This window comes from Scomber japonicus, chromosome 1 (genome assembly GCF_027409825.1).
Source record: "Scomber japonicus isolate fScoJap1 chromosome 1, fScoJap1.pri, whole genome shotgun sequence".
NCBI lineage: Eukaryota > Metazoa > Chordata > Actinopteri > Scombriformes > Scombridae > Scomber > Scomber japonicus.
The window spans coordinates 30,603,580-30,623,422 of record NC_070578.1 but is presented as its reverse complement, the minus strand read 5'-3'; the positions used below and the strand labels follow the sequence as shown (position 1 = coordinate 30,623,422).

Here is a 19,843-nt window from a genome sequence, read left to right as displayed (position 1 = left end):
TCAGTAAAATGACATCTATTTTATTTGTTGTATTTTGTTTTATGAAGTTAGGAAAGCATTGTTTAAGTCAAGCCTGATGTCGCCTTACACATAAAAGGATGGTCCCAGGCTCAGTGAGGCATACAGCTTATTAATGAAACACTGGTATTGGATCAGTACTCGGTATCAGTAAAACTCAAAACCATCCCTTGCAGTGAATTTATAAAATCATACAGATGAAGTGTACAAACTGTTTATAGTACAACTCTTTATCAAAAGCAACATCCTGACAGTCTTTATGATATTCTGCTATTCTGAAAGTGTTATCATTTTGCTTCAGGCACTGCTGCAGTTACTAACAAGGTCAATAGTTTAAGACGTTCCTTCTGGCGTACACATGCCTTTACAGTAATTGGGTAGGTTTCATAGCAGAGGAATGAAGGATTAGACTAAGGAGGGGAGAGATAAGAGATTAAAAAGAGAGGAGGATGGAGGGATTGAAAGATGCTGGTGGTGCTGGGAATCAACCACAAAGCTCTTGTGATTCCAAACAAGCAGTAGGTGGGAGAGAGAGGAGGGTGAATTGCTACTACCCCAAGGCTGTGATGTCTGCCCAGGCTGGAGCATGAACTGTGGTCGAGGGAGACAGACAGACAGGGAGATAGGGAGACAGACAGACAGACAGGGAGACGAGAGAGGGCGAGAGAGGAGATGGGTGTGGGGGGGTTGAGGGTGGACTGAGTGGCAGGATGGGAGAGCAGGGTAGAGGAGGAGGAGGGGGGAGTGCTATCCCTCCAGCTATCAGTACCAGTAGGAGGAGAAGAGGGTGGGAAGAGCAAGTTTAAAGGGGAGGGGGAGAAAAACATGAGAGAAAGAGGTAGAGCAGACACAGGCCGCCTGCTTAGATTTGAAGGGAAGGGAAGGAGGAGAGGAGATCCTGGCGGCTCGTGGAGAAAGGAGGGTGGATGTTTGCAATCTGAGAAGGCCGCAGAAAGACTGTAGTGTCACTGTAAGGACACCGGTAAGGTAAGGTGACCTTTTCAATTATGAAAACATTGGTGTGCTGTTCGGATATGTTTATTATATTTGAAGGGAAAAATTTATGAGTTCAACATTGTATAAAAATTTGTATGTTGGAAAAAAAACTGTCAGGAAGTTCAGAAGGCCTCATATTGTGTAACCCTGGAGCTGATCACACTCATAATTCACCAGTCTTGTGATCTGTGTTGATAGATACGTTATAGTTTCTGCTCTGAGTTGCTGTGTTTTTGTGTGTGTCTGCTACCACGCATGCGTTGTCATGCTGCAAACCCCTCGTGAGATAAGAAAGACACAAACACACACAGACAGACATCCTCTCTGTGCCATACGCCGGTGACCAATGAATGAGCATCCTTGTAAAGAGAGCTCAAAGCAGGCAAGTCTCCCTCTCTCCCTCTCCTCTAACCGTCCCTCAGGCCACTTTCTGCTGCTCTTCTGTTCTACATTAATTCTTTAACAAGCTGCCATTATGCTGCTCATAGAGACATAGCTTCAGACCAGTTTGAATGGGATGCTGGTGAGACATGTTCATGACTGCATATGACCAGCTTATTCACTTTGTTTGCAGTAAAATCATTGAAGTAGAGCTTCAAGCTACAACAATTATTTCCATTATCATGCTGATTATTTGTCTTTATAGCCTATATTCATCAAAAAGAGTCCAAAGTGATGTTTGCATATTGTTTCTTTTGTCTCATCAGCTGCTCATAAACAAAATAAATTTAATTTACAACAATACAGAGAGGCATCAAATCCTCACTTTCATTCTTGAGAAGCTGAAACCAGCACGTTTTGTATTTTTGCTTGATTAATGACTGAAACTATTGATTATTAACATCTAGTTGATTTTCTGTCAATCAATCATCCAACTGTTTCACCACTAAATTTAAGATGCACAAATAAATCCTTTGTTTTGATGCTAAGCCTTTTTATTACAGCAGTAGCCATATAATATTGTGGCAAGGCTGCTACAGCTGTTATATTTGGGTGCTGAAGTGAAGGCATAGTGATCACCTGTAACTATCGGATGCAACGTCTGCAGTCTGGTTCGAGACGGAAAAAAGAACAACAATGACAGCAGCCTGGTCTGAGGATGTTTCTATTTGCATGTGTACGCCACTCCTACCAGTTCCCTTCCACATCCCAAGAACAATGCTCAATAGAGGATTGCCTGATGTTATCCGTTATTGCTGCCACTGATCTGACAAGAGTCATTAATCCTCTCTCTCCAGTTCCTGTTGTGACAGAGTCCATCGGTACTGTCACTGGAATCGTGCTTAAACACAAATCTGGATTCAGAAAAATGTCTCAAATTTATTATTTCGGAGAATTTCCAGTAACTTATGGCTTATAGAGCAAAGGGCATTTGACATCCACTTCCTGTGACTGAGTCAGTTTCTGAGTCCTTATGCAGAACCAGCTCATAGCCAAAATATCAAGAGCTCCTTCAGTGCTTTCTTGTGGTGGAGTGACTAAAACAAAAGAAGCATCTTGAGTCAAACGTAACCACTTCTCTTTTGTTGTGTGTAGTGGCTGCAAACAATAGCTGCTTCTCTGTTGTACAAAATCCACGAGAGCCAAAATAGACAAACAACAGGACAGAGAGGAATCCGTTGTGTTCATCGGAGATTAGTCATATTCAGAAATTGTCCTTGTTTGTTGTTAAATAATCTGGAAGAAATATCTTGATAATTACTTTCTTTTTTGAGCATTTTTAGAATTTGGCTTTCAGGCAACATTAAATAGTGTTGACACAGTTTTCACCCTTTCAACAGTCTCACACCCATGACCAGTTTGGAAGATTTCCCACAACTGCATGTGTGACTGTTATCATGACTGCACAGATGGGACAACCCACCCAGCAACTGTGGGTTTGGTAGATGGAAATGTGACATTAAGACTTCACTGATTATTTCTGTGTAATCATCATCATTACCAATTCCAAACAATACATTGAGGAGGAAGATAACTGTCGCTTACAGTGTAAATATAGGACAATCATTTGTTACCTGGCACACTAACCAGATGGTCTAAAAGCACGAGTTTCATCTGAAGTACACCTATAACTCAACCACAAAACATTGAATGTGTAAAATATTTTCTAAGGATGCTGAACCCCACTTAAAGATATTGTCCTTTATTTATTTTGCTGAACATAACTAAACACTATACACATTTTAAAGGAGGAGGTGTAACTAGAGATACAGAGTAGCTAGTTAAAGACTGAGACTGTCATTTAATTCATTAATCCAGAAAATGCCAAACAATGTGCTTCTTCTAGTTTCACAATGTGCTGCTTTTCTCTGTTTTACAACCACAGATTTGATATATTTGTGTTTTGTGTGTGTGTGTGTGTGTGTGTGTGCGTGTGTGTGTGTGTGTGTGAGGAAGCCTGACCAGAGTGGCTTTGAAGGTGGTAGGAGGCAGACTCAAACTTGTTGAATCACTATTTTGGATTATCGACTTTTGGATTCTAAAAATGTCGTCAGGGCTTCAATATACAACTACAGAGATGTAAAAATGTGTCATCTTTAATTTTTCTTTTTTTGTATTCCTCAGATGTCATGGCGTCCTACCTACCGAAGCTCCAAGTTTCGAAATGTCTACGGAAAAGTTGCCAACCGGGAGCACTGCTTCGACGGTATTCCCATCACCAAGAACGTCCATGACAACCACTTCTGTGCCGTCAACTCCAAGTTTGTGGCAGTCGTCACAGAGAGTGCCGGAGGGGGCTCTTTCATCGTTATACCTTTATCCCAGGTAACTCACACTGTTATAGTACATTGTAGGTTTGCTGAACAGGGTCAGAAATTAATGGTGACCTCAGGGAGAAAAATATCAAAAATATTCTCTCCAAGCTGACCCCTGCAAAACCCTGCAAAACCCGTATACTCACATGACTGAATACTTCAGTGCAAGGAGAAATATGTGATGTTTGTCAGAGAGTATTTGGGCATTATTTAGGTACATTTTACTGGCTTGAATGACTCGGAGTCACAGTATTATACTACTAAACTTCATTAAGGGTTTCAACCTTTCATTTTTCTTATAGAATGATCAAATTATTCTTGTTCTAGAAACTGCACAGCACAGTAAGTAACAGAAACTAAGGTTGAAAAAGCTTTTTTTCTTTTACTTACACAAATACATCACAAACCCTCGCTGCTATTGCAAAACATGCCCGTGTTAAATCCTAAAGCCAAAATCTAAAGCCAATGTTGTAACAGGGTTACATTACTGATAGGAGCACATAAACAGGTATTGCCCATAAACAAGACAAAAGGGCACCATTGTAGTGGAAAGTGTTTCTTCTTATGGAAAACTCTCTTTGAAATGTATTCTGTAATACTTCTGCAGCGTGATTCATTATATAACCATGTTTTTAACAGTGGTTTTAATATGGAACATAAGCCTTAAAGTTGCATATTTCAGAGGTATTGTGTTGGCAGTAAAGTGAGAAATTCACTATGATTTAAGTGGAAAGTAATTTTCCAGATATTGAATTGAACTGAAAACTTGTTTGCTCAAATTTAGTGAGTGATGGTATTGGGTTTGTTATGCAGAGTGCAGGATAGCTTCTACTGGACAAAACTTATTGTTCAATTCCAAAGTTATTTTCTCTGTATCATTATTTAGTGACACTTAGACAAACAACACTGTATTTCTTCGACTTTGCAGATAACATTGTTTGTCCAAGAAACCATAGAGTGCCTTGTCTCTTTAAGAGGGAGACTGCCAAGGTACTTGAGAAGCTCTTGGGTGCCAGCAGGGTCGAATCAAGCTGTTATCAGGCAGATGTATTCAGTAAGCTGAGGCAGGGAGACTTCAGCTACATTTTGCTTTACATCATCATGAGCTATGATGTTCAGCCGTGGAAAAAGACTACTGGCTGCAATGATGTAAATTATATAATAATGCTCCTCAGGTTTTAATTCACATACAGAACATCTGACCATTTAATATAATGTCTCATAAATCCTTGGGAAAAAAAGCCTTTTTTGTCTACCTATACTACTACACTAGATTAAAACATGTGAGACTGTTAGTAATATTCAGCAGTCTCTAGGAGGTTAAGATGCGCTGTCCTTTGTTGATGAAACTTTTAAATTTGAAGAAGAGTGTCAGAGCCTCATGTAATAAAACTTAAACTCAGTGGCACAGTGCTCATTAAAAAAAGGCTGCTTGCATAGACAGAACAATGTGATTTTATTGGCTGCTTTAGGATATGACGACTTGGTGACTCACTAATAACTCCAATAATAACTTTATTCATAGTGTGCTTATATTGGCTTCACTGTGAAAGGAACGACATGACATTTAGAGGAAACCACTTGGTGTTATGCAGTTTTTGCAGCAAGTCAAGTCTACAAGAGGAAAGTTTTATAAAGTAGAAATCCCCAAATACATTGATTTATAGAATAGTTCACTGTCAGTTTTGTGTTTGATTATGTTGGTCATAGGACAGTTCATGTGGTAGTTTTTTGAAAATTACTTAAAACATCACTGACTCTCTCTAAATGTGTCTGACTTGTGTGTTCAATATAATCTGCTTATAGGATTAAAAAATACCCAACTACCGTGACCATCGACCTTAACAAATCATTCTTGATCCGATTGTATTGCAGTATGTTTTTTTTCCTGCTGTAAAATGACTCTATCCAACTGTATGACCTGTCCAAAGACCATGAATGGATCAATTTCCTCATCATCAAAGTAGCACTTAAGCATTTTCTTCTCCGGTTTCTGCTGAGTTGACGATTTCAGAGATGGCATTCATCATATTACATAGCAGCACAGATGACAGCCTCTGTGGCACGATGGCGGCTGTTTAATGCAGCATCCTGTGGTCCCAACAACAAATCAGCAGACCTAACTATTGTATAAGACTGTTAACATTGGAATGAAGTGTAAAAAACATATATTATTTTAATTGTATATGACATGAAGTTACAGCTCCAAAGTTTTTTTAGATTTTCCAAAATATATTTACTTCATAGTAAGTGAAACACACTGAAATAAGCAGAGTTCAATGCAACAATAGACTAATAAGCTGTATAATAAGCAGCTCGCATATAAACCGAGGCTGTATCCATATACCCAAATTAACTCATTTGTAGAGCTCAGCTACATGTATTACGCCTGTTTTTTCAAAATCCCTCAAAAATTCCCACCATTAGTTTTCATCTCTAGTCAGTTTGAATTAATTGGGTTATTTTGCTGTTTCTTCGGGTGTTTCACCCCCCTCAGCATTTTCACGAAGCAGTAGGATCAGCATAAACCTGTATCTAGCTCTGTACACCATTATTTCAATCCCGATGAGGTTTCCCCGGGTGCTCAGTGCCAAGTCATAGTGACCTGGCCTCCCATTTTACCTTCCTGGATCACAATTATTTTTGGACCTCCCACAAAATACCACAAAAATAAATGGTTCAAGGCCTTTAATGATTTAATACCTTGATTGTGAACACAATATAATGTAAGGTACCTGATTCAATTTGGTAATAAATTATTATGCATCTTGATTAATACCATACTGATAATGTCTCAATTAAATACAAATATCAGACAATACACATGCATGATCTGCCAAATTTAAAGAGTGTGAAAATGAAGCTACATTTGAAGAATGGAAATAAAGTTTATAAAAAGAACAAAGCTGAATGAGAGCTTCCATTTGAGAGCTTTCAACTTGGTCCATTAGGTAAACCAAGAAATGTGTGGTGGGTCTGGCTAATGGCGAGTTAGGAGCATGGCAGACATATAATGATGACAGCCGGCGAGACGGCCATATGGTTGCCTCCAGACAATGCCACGAGCAAGTGGAAGGACTACCGCTGGCACCACCTGGCACACAGACGAGCCCAGAAATTGACACACAAGGTCACACAAACACCTCTTCATCACCTCAGACACAGGAAGCAAGCGTCGTGGGCGCAATGCTTTTTGAATCATTGTTACTATGACGACTATTACTACTGTTACTGTAAGTGAAGCAGTGTGGACCTGTGTGTAAGGCATATTCATTGTGCAGCAAGCCAATATCTCTGACCTTGAATAGATCTAATGAAGGTTGTTTTCACTCTTGGTTTGATTTTTCCAGCTAGACTTGATATAATATGTAATATAATCATGTATAGATGCCTATTATAAAGATGTCTACATAGACTCTATTATAGTTGATATGCTTTCATTGCATTTATAAAAAGGGAATTTCCAACATATTGTACACAATGCTTATATTCATGCATGCAGATATTATTTTAATACAGTATTTTATGTTCATTCATTTAAACTCTTACTCTAAGTTCACTAGAAACAATGTGCTACTGTAGCTTCAAACACATGTCATCAGAGATCCAGTGACGCTGACCAGATCACTTGACTGACCGAACAGGACTGCCGGCAGAGCAATGGCAGCACGCATTAGACTGCTAACATGTGATAAAACACAGCGACAGAATATAATTTGGATTTAAACGTGACTCAGCATGTTCTTTGTAGATTAATCAGTAGTGGTCGGCCATATGGAAGAATATGCCTCAGAATATTTATAACCTGTTCTGATAAGAGTCTTTTGATTCAGCAATACTGATGTGAAACTGCAGCAAGAGAACAAACTGGCAATTACAGCATGATGGAAAAGACAAATTACAGACTTTAAACTTGATGTATCATTAAATCCACTTGTATAATTCAAATATTATTGCATAGTTTTGCCAAAGGAGTCACATTATATTTTGAAACATCAATCTACTGAAAGACCGCCGTTAGAAAAAAAAGATTTAGTAATATTTTCAGAGCAGCAGTGATGAGCTCCATTAATAAAGATTCATCAGGAATTACAGATCAATAAGATTTGGTCGTAATCACAGTGTACAGCCTCTGGCGAGCCGTTGGTACCTGGCCAGCACATCTGCGCGTCACCAGGACTGCTCATCTGTGCCCCAGCTTCAGGAAATGAGCTGCAGAAAGACAATGAGGCTTTGGGTCTTGTCTTTTTTTCATGCCAGAACGTTATGCAAGCTGTATTTATTTCAAATTTTTATTCTCTTGTTATTTAAGTTGAAGAGACATGAATAAAAATACATGTGAAATCCAAATATACATAATATATGAAATCCGAGTTCTTAATAGTCTATTTCATGTGTCATCATACGCTCTGATGTCCTTGTAATACCTCATAGACCATCTGCCCCTCTTTGCCGATAATTAGAACTAAATGAGGAGTCCCTTAGATCCTAAATTATTAATATTTTGAGGCTATGTCAAAATCTCTCAGTCATTGTAACATTGATAGAATAATCTAATGTGTCATCAGAGTTTCATCTTGTATTAACTTATGTTATTCTAATATTTTCTGTCTTCATTTCAATACTTTGTTTAACTTTACACACACGTGCGTGCATGCATGAGAAGTCTTCAGAGAAATGACCATCTTGTTTATGTTATGTTTAATTCTTTCTAGCCGGCTCTTTTGGTTTGTTCTTGTATTTACAGACATGTTGTCTCCACTTCACTGTTGTCAGGTTTTGGTAGACATTGGTTTCTATTGGTTTTGGCATGTGTCCCTTATCTTGTTAGATGGCTTTCAGTATCTTTGGCAACATGTTGACTTGGAAACTTTTTCTTTTTTTTATGTTAGCTGCTTCTTGTGCTGCTTTCTAGTGCATTAAATATAGTGGTAATATCCAGCTTCAACAATGAATTCATCTGTTAATCTGTCTTTTCTGTGTGTATGTTTATATATATATATTTTATCTGTTGTATATGTTGCTGAGATTATATTGAGTAATATATTTATCATAATGAATTGTGGCTCAAATATTAAGACTTATTTTCTAGTGCTAGACTATTTGCAAGCTGATGTTGACTGTGAGAGAGATTTAAATAGCAGTTATTGTTTCATGTATTTTTTTATTATATATGCTACGAAGGTTGTTTTCAGACTAACGGGTCAATGTTTGTTCTTAATTCAGTGTGACTCTTATGTCACTGAGGTATAAGAAATCCTTCCCCTAGGCTCGTTGAACTCTTGAACTTTCCTTGAGGGTTTTTTATACTGACTTCTGAGGTTAGCTGCAGATGTCTTTGCTTTAAGCCTATTTTTTTTAGAAACTGTGTGGATCACGAGGAACCTAGACGAGCTCAAGTTGAGCGATGTCCTTGTTTGATTGACCATTAGGTCTCTGTGAGATCATCTATGAACATACATGTTTGTAACAAGGTATAACAGTTTGTTGAAATGTCCGTTTAGGGAGCTGACTGGTTTTATCTTTTCTTCTGGAGAGCTATAAAGTTGTCTGGTTTGTGTTTTTTCTAATCTTTAGTGAAAGGGCCAGACATGATTTCTCTCCAACAATACAATTGTTTTTGTATTTGGACATTTGATCTGATTGTGTAATGGATTGTACTACAACTGCTTCCAACAAGTAACAATGTTAAATTCTCTCCTGTGGCTTTATGTGTTCTCCAGTGAGCCATTAAAAATTTCCACTTCAAGACCAATATTGATAGTAAATTCACCATAAATTTGAATTTAGATCAATTTACCAATCATACATGTAGCAGAATATCTGAACCCAAGTCTGACTGAGGCTGTACTGTTTTTTCACCACAGTTCTTGTTATTATGAAATAAAATGTGTTGTTTTTAGTGTTTCAGATCCTCTTACAGGGTTACGGTGCAGAGATGCTGTTAATCCATTTTCACTGAATATAGTAAACAGATTTTTATTAAGTGTAGACTTTGTTAGTCTTCATGGTTAACTGAGGTCAGTGCATTTAAACACACACACACACAGCCATCTGAACCATGACCTGACGCTCCTGAACAAATCTCTGGGGAAATAAAAAAGAGGTCAGTGGATTGAAGTGACATCAAACATTCATGACATCATGACCGACATTAAGAGGTTTCAGTCTGTCTGTTGTTATGAGCCAGCGCCCCACAGTGGACTCTGTGGGTTACTGCAATAACAATACTTTGCCTCAGACATTTATGTACAATCACCAGGTCTGTTTTGTTTTGCTCTGCATTTATCAAGTCATTGCACTGATGTGATTTTACTTTTATTATGTTATTTTCATCTTTAATGTTCACATCAATAAAGCTACATTTTTGTTCCACCATCAGTAATGTGCTTAGTCGTTGATTAAAGGTTATTATTTATAGCCAAGAAATAAAGTGTGCTCCATTTTGATCTATTATACTCTGTTCTTGTTTTGTGTAATAAGGTGTTTATTTGGGTGTAGTTTTACCACAGCAGCAGTATATAAGCTGTCTATTTAACTGCATTACACAAAATAACCACACTACATGCATAAATCTGATCTATTGTATTCTATTTACTTCTTTATTATTCTATAGTCTCTCATATGACCAACACTGCAGTAGACCTTAATGCATACTGTTATTCTGATTTTTTTTATTTTTTTTTTTACTGCATGTTACCTGAAACAGAAACATCAAATGTAAACAGTGTCTTTCTGTCACTCTGTTTCAGTCGGGCCGTCTGGATTCTCATCAACCCAAAGTGTGTGGCCACCAAGGCAATGTGCTGGACATCAAGTGGAACCCCTTCTTTGAAAACATCATAGCATCCTGCTCTGAGGACACCTCGGCAAGTGACCCACATCTCTTTTTATTGTCTGTTTTATACTGAGAGGTCAGTGACATGATTTGTTGACTGTGAGGATGTGAAAAATGTTCTGTATCTGTGACTCTGGGGTCGACAACCACTTGCCCGGAGCCAAAGAGGTCATCAGTTTATTGTTGCCACAGGATAACTAATTTCACTGGAGGTTGGCTGCTATAGCTGCTCTGGTCGTTGTTGTTATGGACCTCTGGCCTAGAAATGACAGATGTGAAATGCCTTTAAGCAAGGCTGAAAATCCACTAGCTGCTCAGTAACTGACTACATACATCATGTCAACCTTCAATCACTATTACTCTTAATCTCTGACATATACTAAGACTGCTCTAGGCCTTTTTCCAGTACATACACCTGTTACATTACTCTACTGAGTACAGTAAAGCCACGGTAGTACTTTGTCCTTTATAGTACTTTCACTTGTTGAAGGATAATCTCCTCTGGTCCAACACAGAGCTTCAAGCCATAGCTGTAATCCAGTCTAATCCTAATGCAGTGGGCTACATTGATAGCATGTGCTATTTTCGATCGGCAGGATCTCTCGCTGTGTGTCATACAGAATGTGGTTTGGAGGTCATAATAATAAATTATGTAACACATTCTGGTCCCTCACAGAAACATAGGTCGCCTGTTCACCTGTTCTGTAAAAGACGTGTAGATATGTTTGTGTTTATGTCTGTATGCTTTATGATGATCAACAATGTTTTCATTTATATTTATATTTATATTCTCTGTGTCTGTGTGAAGGTGCGAGTATGGGAGATCCCAGAGGGTGGTCTGAGGCGCAACATGACAGAGGCGGTGCTGGAGCTGTATGGTCACAGCAGACGGGTGGGTCTGATTGAGTGGCACCCCACCAGCAGCGGCATCCTCTTCAGCGCCGGCTACGACTACAAGGTACCTCGACAGCAGCTCTTGACACAATTCACTCAAATCAACATGCTGTACACGTTGCCACCAAGAACTTAATTTGCCTTCACAGTAAATGCAGATTAAAGGAAACATTCATTCTTAGATATGCCATCATGAAACCAAAATGTATAAAGTATTAATATTTCACAGTCACAGCAGATATATATTCACTGTCTTAGTTTTCTTCAAAGATGAACACATAACATGTGATTTGCAGAACTGATATATATGCTGTAGGATTTAATTTGTTTGTCATGGTGTAACATAGTGCTGAAACAATTAGTTCATTTATCAATTTGTTGATCAACAGAAAATTAATCAACAATAATTGAATAAAATCAAGTAACTGCTGAGGTCCAATCAATTAAAAACTCCAAACATTATCTGGCTCCAGTGTCCGTTTTATCTCACTGTAAACTAAATTGTGTTGGATTTTGGTCTATTCGTCACACAACACTCCAAAGACAACACTCCGCTCTGGAAAACTGTGATGCATATTTCACACTTATAACACTAAATGGACTTAGCAATGAATAGATTAAATAATAGAATTGCCATTTTAATTAATATTGAACATTGTTCCAGCCCTAGTGTACTGACTGTCCCTCAACACACTTTAATGAATTATTTCCAAAGCACAGAGTCATTTAATATACTTAGGTCTACTATTCTTTTGTCTCCAGTCGACACATCAAGTCAAATTCTTGTGACATAATCTTGCCATTGACTCAAGCTCTGCAGCCATCTAACAACTCCACCCAAACAATCTTTCCTGACTCTGTCAGATCCTGATCTGGAACCTGGAGATCGGGGAGCCAGTAAAAATGATCGACTGCCACACTGACGTCATCCTCAGCATGTCCTTCAACACAGACGGCAGCTTGCTGGCCACCAGCTGTAAAGACAAGAAGCTGCGTGTCATTGAGCCACGCTCTGGGAGAGTCCTTCAGGTTAGAGGGAGGGAGGGGCTGTTATTTTTATTAGAGAGCATCCTAACACATTAGAGAAACAACTGTGAGAGCTTTACTCTTACAATATCCTTTAGTGTGTGACTGATACACACACTGAAGATTATTTGGTTAAATAAACAGTATATCAAAGTAAAAAAAAATGTGTATTCACTTCTACTGAACCTCTGGTTTACCTCAAGAAAATAAAATGAGATGTATTAGTGGCAAGTATGACCAAAATTTCCAGTTCCAGTTAAGGAAAATCTTACGACATCATACAATGATTTTTTTTGGCAACATAGTCCTTCCAACGAACAATAGTTAGGGAAATGGTCTTTCCTTGTTCAACATGACAATACCCCTGTGCACAAACCAAGGTTCATAAAAAACGTTTTGTCAGTTTGGCACAGAGCCCTGATCTCAACTCCATCCAACACTTTTGGGATGAACTCGAATGTCAGCTGTGAGCCAGGTACATATCACCCAACATCAGTGGCCAACCTCATTAATGGCTTTGTGGCAGACTGGTTCCAAAATCCTATGGAGGGTGGAGGCTGTTATAGCAGGATACGAGTGCCCATGGATTTAAAATGAGATTCTCGACAATCACATATGGATGCACGTTTGGGTGTTCACATGCTCTCCAGCAGAGCCTGACCCCCTACACTTCAGTGAGGAAACTGCAGCTACAATTAACTAATTCTATTTTCAAAGCTAATATTTTGATTAATTTAATTAATATTTCATACTAATATAAAAATGTCTGTAGCTGGTACACACCACTTTTCTATATATTTGTGCTTGGTGATCTTGCTGCCTCATCACCATAATATGGTTTCTGATTTGAAAAAAAAGGACAAATCATTTGAATGTTCTGTACCTGAAATATAGATTCCAATAAAGGACAACAGAGGAGCATTGTTTTTACTGCTATTATGACAAGTATATGTGATACATTTTCCCTGGTATAAAAACCTCTTAGACTGTATAATAATTGTATAGCATTAAATATTGAGGAGTTCCTTCGTATCGATCGTATGCCACCTGGGTTATCCACAATGTGAAACAGCCTGAAGACTCCAGGTCTGACTAATCACAAGAGTTTTTGATGTGTTTTAGATGGACTAATTCTAAATCTTGTCACGTATAATCTGTAGTATTACAAGCATATGATGAATAAATGAGTCCAGTAATATATCAGAGTATGAACTTTTCTCAGCAGGACCATTTATCATCAAAGCCTCACTTTTATCTTTGTGTGCTGTTCCACCAGCAAGCCAGTTGTAAGAACCACCGCGTAAACCGCGTGGTGTTCCTGGGCAACTTGAAGCGACTGCTCACCACAGGGGTTTCACGCTGGAACACGCGGCAGATCGCTCTCTGGGATCAGGTGAGGCAACATCTCCATATAGCTCATGATAATACCAGAGTGGGTGGAGCAAGTGTGTTTGTTTAATTCCATTTGTGTGTTGCTCCTCCTAGGAGGATTTGTCCATGCCAATTGTGGAGGAGGATATAGACGGCCTCTCAGGACTGCTGTTTCCCTTCTATGATGCTGACACACACATGTTGTACCTGGCAGGCAAGGTCAGCACTGCTCCTTACTGCGTCACTGTAATCTTTCTCATATTTACTGTTGAGTGTTGTGGGTAAAAAATTAAGATTTTTACTGGCATAGTCTTTAACTATTAAGATAAGCTGACAAACAAAAATAAATTCATTCATTTGGGATCCCAAATTAGTGGGAAGCAGGAAGAAACGGAAGCAAGATGAACCTTATGAGCATACAGATCACAGACACAACAATATAGAGATATGATAGAGATAAATGAGATATGTTTACCTTGTATTTGACACCCAGCCATAGTTCATTAGCCATAGCTTATATGAATAGGTCCTCTTGACTTATTTTAGTAGTCATCATATCAAGTTTGTGTATCAGTTTGCAGGATGTCAAAAACATTATTAAAATACTTTTAAAAATGAGACTTGGAAACATCTTGAAAATATTTTACTGTCATCACTTTTAAGATGCAAAGTCACTAATGTCCCTCATGTGCATTGGTGTGTTTGAATAGCAAACTATAATGAGAAATTATGTATGAAGGGTTGTAAGTGCAGTATTGTAAAAACACTGACAGGACTTTGTATCACCTGCTCAAGCACATGTGCATGTGCATCCTCGTGTGCAATACAAACAAAATGGAGGGCCATTCATAAAATCATTGTGTATTTTGCATAAACATCACATCCTTTGGATTTGCACAGAAAAACCTGCTCAAGTCCTTTGCATAAAAATCAGTCAGGGAAGGTCTCACGTTTTAAGTTAAAAGAGAAGGCAATTAATACAAGTAATGTGCTTCACAATTCTTGCATATAATACCTTTAAATAGAGTAAATGATTTTGTTCTTGATAGATGAAGCTGTACATCAAGCATTAAGTGACTGGTTGACTTGTAAGAGCACTTTAACTGTAATTTAATAGCCACATTCTGTGTCTTGGCAGGGGGACGGCAACATACGTTACTTCGAGATTACCACAGAGAAACCGTACATCCAGTACCTAATGGAGTTCAGGTCCCCGGCCCCACAGAAAGGACTAGGTAAGTCATTAATGATCAGCAATATGTGATCCCTCCCGCTGAGAGCTAAAAAGAAGGGTCCTAATTACTTCATTAGCAGTCATTAGAGATGGGAGTGGGAATGGGTTCTGCCTAGAAACTGCTGTAATTGTGGTTTTACATGGCTGAAAGGATAAAATGAGTGAAAGAAAAAAAAAAGAGCCAGATAAATTAAAATGTCGTTTAATGGGTTCCACTAAATTGTCCAGAGCTGGCATATTGCAGCAGGTTGATATTTTTCTCTCCTTTATGGTTCTCCAGGTAGTCGTGAATTCTGGGTATTGGTGATTTTATGTTTGTGTCATCACACCCCTCTGTTCCTGTCTGCAGGTGTGATGCCAAAGCACGGGCTGGACGTGTCAGCCTGCGAGGTGTACCGCTTCTACAAGCTGGTCACCTTGAAGGGCTTGATCGAGCCTGTATCCATGATTGTGCCAAGGAGGGTCAGTAAGAATTAAATACTGGTTCTACTCTGTTCTTCAGATTATTATTAAATACAAGAGCAATTATGGTTTTCCTGGCATTAATCAGAATCTCTTAGTGTAAATATGCTGGCTTGTAATTAACAGAAATAGTCACAAATCAGAGGTGAAAGCAAACAAAGACAGAGGTAATTAATCACAATGAAGAAGGATGTTTTGTCTCTTTGACTTGAGAACAACTGTACTGGTGGGGGCTTGAAACTGCTTAATATGACCTTCTCTCCATGCTTTATATAATAAACCATACAGTATTACCTTTATCAAATCAAATCAGTATAATAAGAATACATGTTGTTTGGTGTTTGGTTTTTTACAGTCAGACACATACCAGGAGGACATCTACCCCATGACAGCAGGAACAGAACCTGCGCTGTCTGCCAGCGAATGGCTGAGTGGCATTGATAGAGGTAAACAACACTTTAGACACACACTGGATTAGTTTGTGGAGAGACATTTTAACAGCAGCTACCTCTCGCCAAATATAAACCGGTGTTAGGGAAATTACTAATCATCCCGTATTCGTCAGTATGAATAACATTTGTCAGCAAGGTCAGTGTTGATGTGCTAGAATTAATTAAGCTCTGAAAGTGTTTAGTCTTTTATTGCCAGCTATTTACTCACTTTTATAAATACATGGCTTCCGTTGTCACTAACATGATGCAAACTGTTATCGATTATATCCATTAATCCATCATTAACTCCTTCAGACCTGATTTATTCCTAATTCTATCTTTTTTTCTCATTCGTATTACACGTAGAAAATTCAGAAGTTAACTCTTAATTTATTTTATTTCATGTCCACTGCAGTGGACGTCAGGACCAAACATTTGGGACACAACTAGATTTTATTGATATTTGTAGTTTCCCCTTTAAAAGAACTGGAAAACACTGAAGAGATGCAATATTTTAACAGTGACTGCAGCAACCAAGGAATCTCATCACTGCGTGTCCCTGAAATCAGTAGAAAAAATATGTCTGACTTCCTGCCTGTGTGCCTGCATGTATATATGTCTATTAATCATTTAGATTTATATACACACTGGATAGAATAATGAAAATGTGCCACATGAATCGTGTTGGACAATTTTAAACTAAATCCAAGAGGTGAACGTGTATTTAGTAAAATACTCAAATCTGTTTGCATGTCATATTTTCATTATCATCATTACTCATTGTCCTCTACATCATTTCTGCTCTCAGTAATATCAGTGTATCACATAACAAAGACCAACAAATTGCCTTCTAAAATGAGCATCTCTTTCTCCCATGTGAAATGTGCAGTTTCACATGGGAGAAAAACACAAAAACATTCAAAACTACACACTCTAGTGTGCAAACCAAAGACTTATGAATGTTCCTGTTACAATTATAGAAGTTAAACATATCAAGTTAAACTGGTCCTGAGCCATAATAGATTCTCCCATGGAGGACATAAGCCTCTTTGTGCTTTGTGTTGGTTTTCACATGCTTAGGAGTGTTTTGTTGCTCCTTGTGTACAAACAGACCCAGTCTTGATGTCTCTGAAGGACGGTTACCACCGGCCAAGCCAGTTAGTGTTCAAGGCCCCAGTGAAGGAAAAGAAGAGTGTGGTTGTGAATGGGATCGACCTGCTGGAGAACGTACCTCCCAGGACAGAGAACGAGGTATCTGAAAAAAGAAATTCAATGACCCTGAAGTAACGCTTTGAATAAAACTGATTTATTCTGCTGTTCTTTTACTATAAAAGTACCTGATAAAGATAGCTTTAGAAAATAGTTGCAAGAGATTATAGAGAGTGAGAATATTACAACTAATTATGCATTAAATAATGTCCCAGTAGCAAACTGAATGCACTGACATATTACATAATATATTGATATCTGTTTTTGTTGTACAATCGTGTGGCTGGATTCTTTGATGTGATGGATCGAAGGGTTGGGAGGTGGCGATTTTGCTGTATCTGGTTGATGTAGTCAAATGATTGAGAAGAAACAGAAAAATTAACTGACTAAAGGGGTTATTTGCTTGAAAGAAAAAAACATTGCTTAGGGAAAAGTTAGTGAGGGCACGTTTTTATCAAACCAACTTTAATTTTGACCTTTGAGTCAGCAGTTGACAAAATCTCCCTCGAGGTCTATTTAACAGCCGTTCTGGAGCTTTAAATCATATCATAAATGTTTTGTTAAATATATTTATGAGTATGATGTATGGATGTGATCCAGAACAGCTACTAAATGGACCTTGAGGTGAGATTGTTTTGTCAACTAACACACCAGTGTTTTGAAAAATGCTGAAGTAGGTGATGTCCTGTTGTAAGGTGTGAACAATTCAAACTTGCCTCAACTTCCTGTAGTGACTACAAAAGTTTTCTCTCATTGTAGTGCAGTCTGCAGATTTCCGCTGCTATGACCTTTTCATTTGTGTGTCAAAGTGTATTTGCTGCATGCATTTTCTTTCATGTCACTTTTCTGTATGCAGCTCCTGCGGATGTTCTTCCGGCAGCAGGACGAGCTGCGGCGGCTTAAAGAGGAGTTGACCACCAAGGATGTGCGAATACGCCAGCTGGAGCTGGAGCTCAACAACTTGAAGAACGTTAGCCCCAACAACGTCTGACCTCTAAGCCTTCTGAACTGGCAAAGCTGCTTGCTTTGCCTCCAATTCTGACCTCCAACGAGCTTCTGAGCCCTTCCCCATTTTTTTTTATATATCACACTACAGTATATCATAACTTCATCCCTGCTGCCCTGCATAGTGCACACAATAATATGATAACTGTTGGATAATGTCTTAATTACTGGAATATTGTAATAATGACAAATATGTTACACAATGGAGGCATGGCAGTGTTCATGGATTGCCACATTAAATTGATGATCATGATTGATGATCAATTCTTGCATGTTCTCAGTCAGACCTCCTAGGTTTTTGTCTTAATCTCAGCCACCATGCCTACCCTATCACCCATGTGGCAATGCCTGATCACCATGAAAAAAACACCCCTGATCTCATCTTCCTATACTGACCAAACCTCCATGACTTCTTTTTTTTCTGAGGCAAAATTGGAGGATAAAAAGACAATTACTGGCTCTTAGTTTTCTTCCCCAAGGCCTTATACCCTGCTGCAGACTCAGTTTGCAGCGAGATGCAGAATCATCTCAAAATGGCTGACGTGAAGTAGTTTGCACCTGACAGACAAGAAGAGCTCTTGCAGACATGGATCACGTGTTTCAGTGAGCTGTTTATCCTGTAACAACTTTTCTCATCTACAAATGTTGGCCATAAAATTTAATTCACACCACTCACACACAGCTACACAAATGCAGTCTTTATTCCCAAGGAGAGTGAATAGTTCACTCACTTTCAGTGTTTTTATTCCTTCTTTAAACAGCGAGGAAGCAGCAGGAAAGACACAGATCCAGATGTCGACTGTCTCTGCAATTAAGAGTCTTAAGGGAAAATTTTCTGGCTGTTGTTTGGTTTCAGGGCTAATTTTGAGGATGGGGGGGGTTATGTATATTTGCTTCTATTTATTTGTCACACTTTACCTTTTTAGCTAATAACATGTTTACTTGTTAATCCAGTTGTTTGACGATGTGGCTGCACAAGTAATGATTGTGATGCTTGATAGATTTTACTGAATGTTTCCAGTTGAAATGGTGCAAGATTTTTGTGAAACTGGACCTTAAATTGTATAAGTTCTTTGACTCCAACGACATAACTTCAGACAAGGTATGATAACATATTCTTGGCTATTCCTAGCAGTAAAAAAACTAATAATAACCATTCTTTTACATTTAAACTAATATATCACTATTACTAAGTCATGTTTACTTGTAGATGTGTAACTTTGCTCTAGAGACTACCAGGTCATCTGCCTCTCCTTCTCCACTGATAACATCAACATACTTATGATAAATTGCCATTTAAATGCCTCTGTTTTATCATCAACATCTTTTTTTTTTCTTTCATTCTGAATGTTAAGAGAAGTGATGACTTGATTAATGTTTTATTTGCTCTGTTATGCCAGCCAGGTTCAAGCAGTTACCAAAACAATACTGCTAATATGCCATTTGTCTTTCAATTAAGACCCCAATCACTATTTAGGCTTGTCTTATTACTAATCTTGGTGGGGTCAGATGTATGCACAGTGAGAATTTGTTACCTCCAGTAAGTTAAAAGCAAGTGAGAGACAGAAGGTCACAAGTCATCCCTGATCACATCATACTGGGG

The 19,843-nt window shown here is 38.4% G+C and overlaps 1 protein-coding gene across 1 annotated transcript; it reads left to right on the top strand.

Annotated features, from left to right (window-relative positions):
* The first annotated feature begins 908 nt into the window (after positions 1–908).
* On the top strand, positions 909–19,699 carry coro2ba (coronin, actin binding protein, 2Ba). The gene is made up of 12 exons (XM_053316213.1): positions 909–1,005; positions 3,580–3,780; positions 10,523–10,639; positions 11,417–11,566; positions 12,367–12,531; positions 13,805–13,921; positions 14,014–14,118; positions 15,038–15,134; positions 15,483–15,595; positions 15,951–16,041; positions 17,138–17,277; positions 18,092–19,699. The coding sequence occupies exons 2-12, from the start codon at positions 3,580–3,582 to the stop codon at positions 18,224–18,226; spliced, it is 1,431 nt and encodes a 476-aa protein (XP_053172188.1). The 5' UTR covers positions 909–1,005; the 3' UTR covers positions 18,227–19,699.
* The last annotated feature ends 144 nt before the right edge of the window (positions 19,700–19,843 follow it).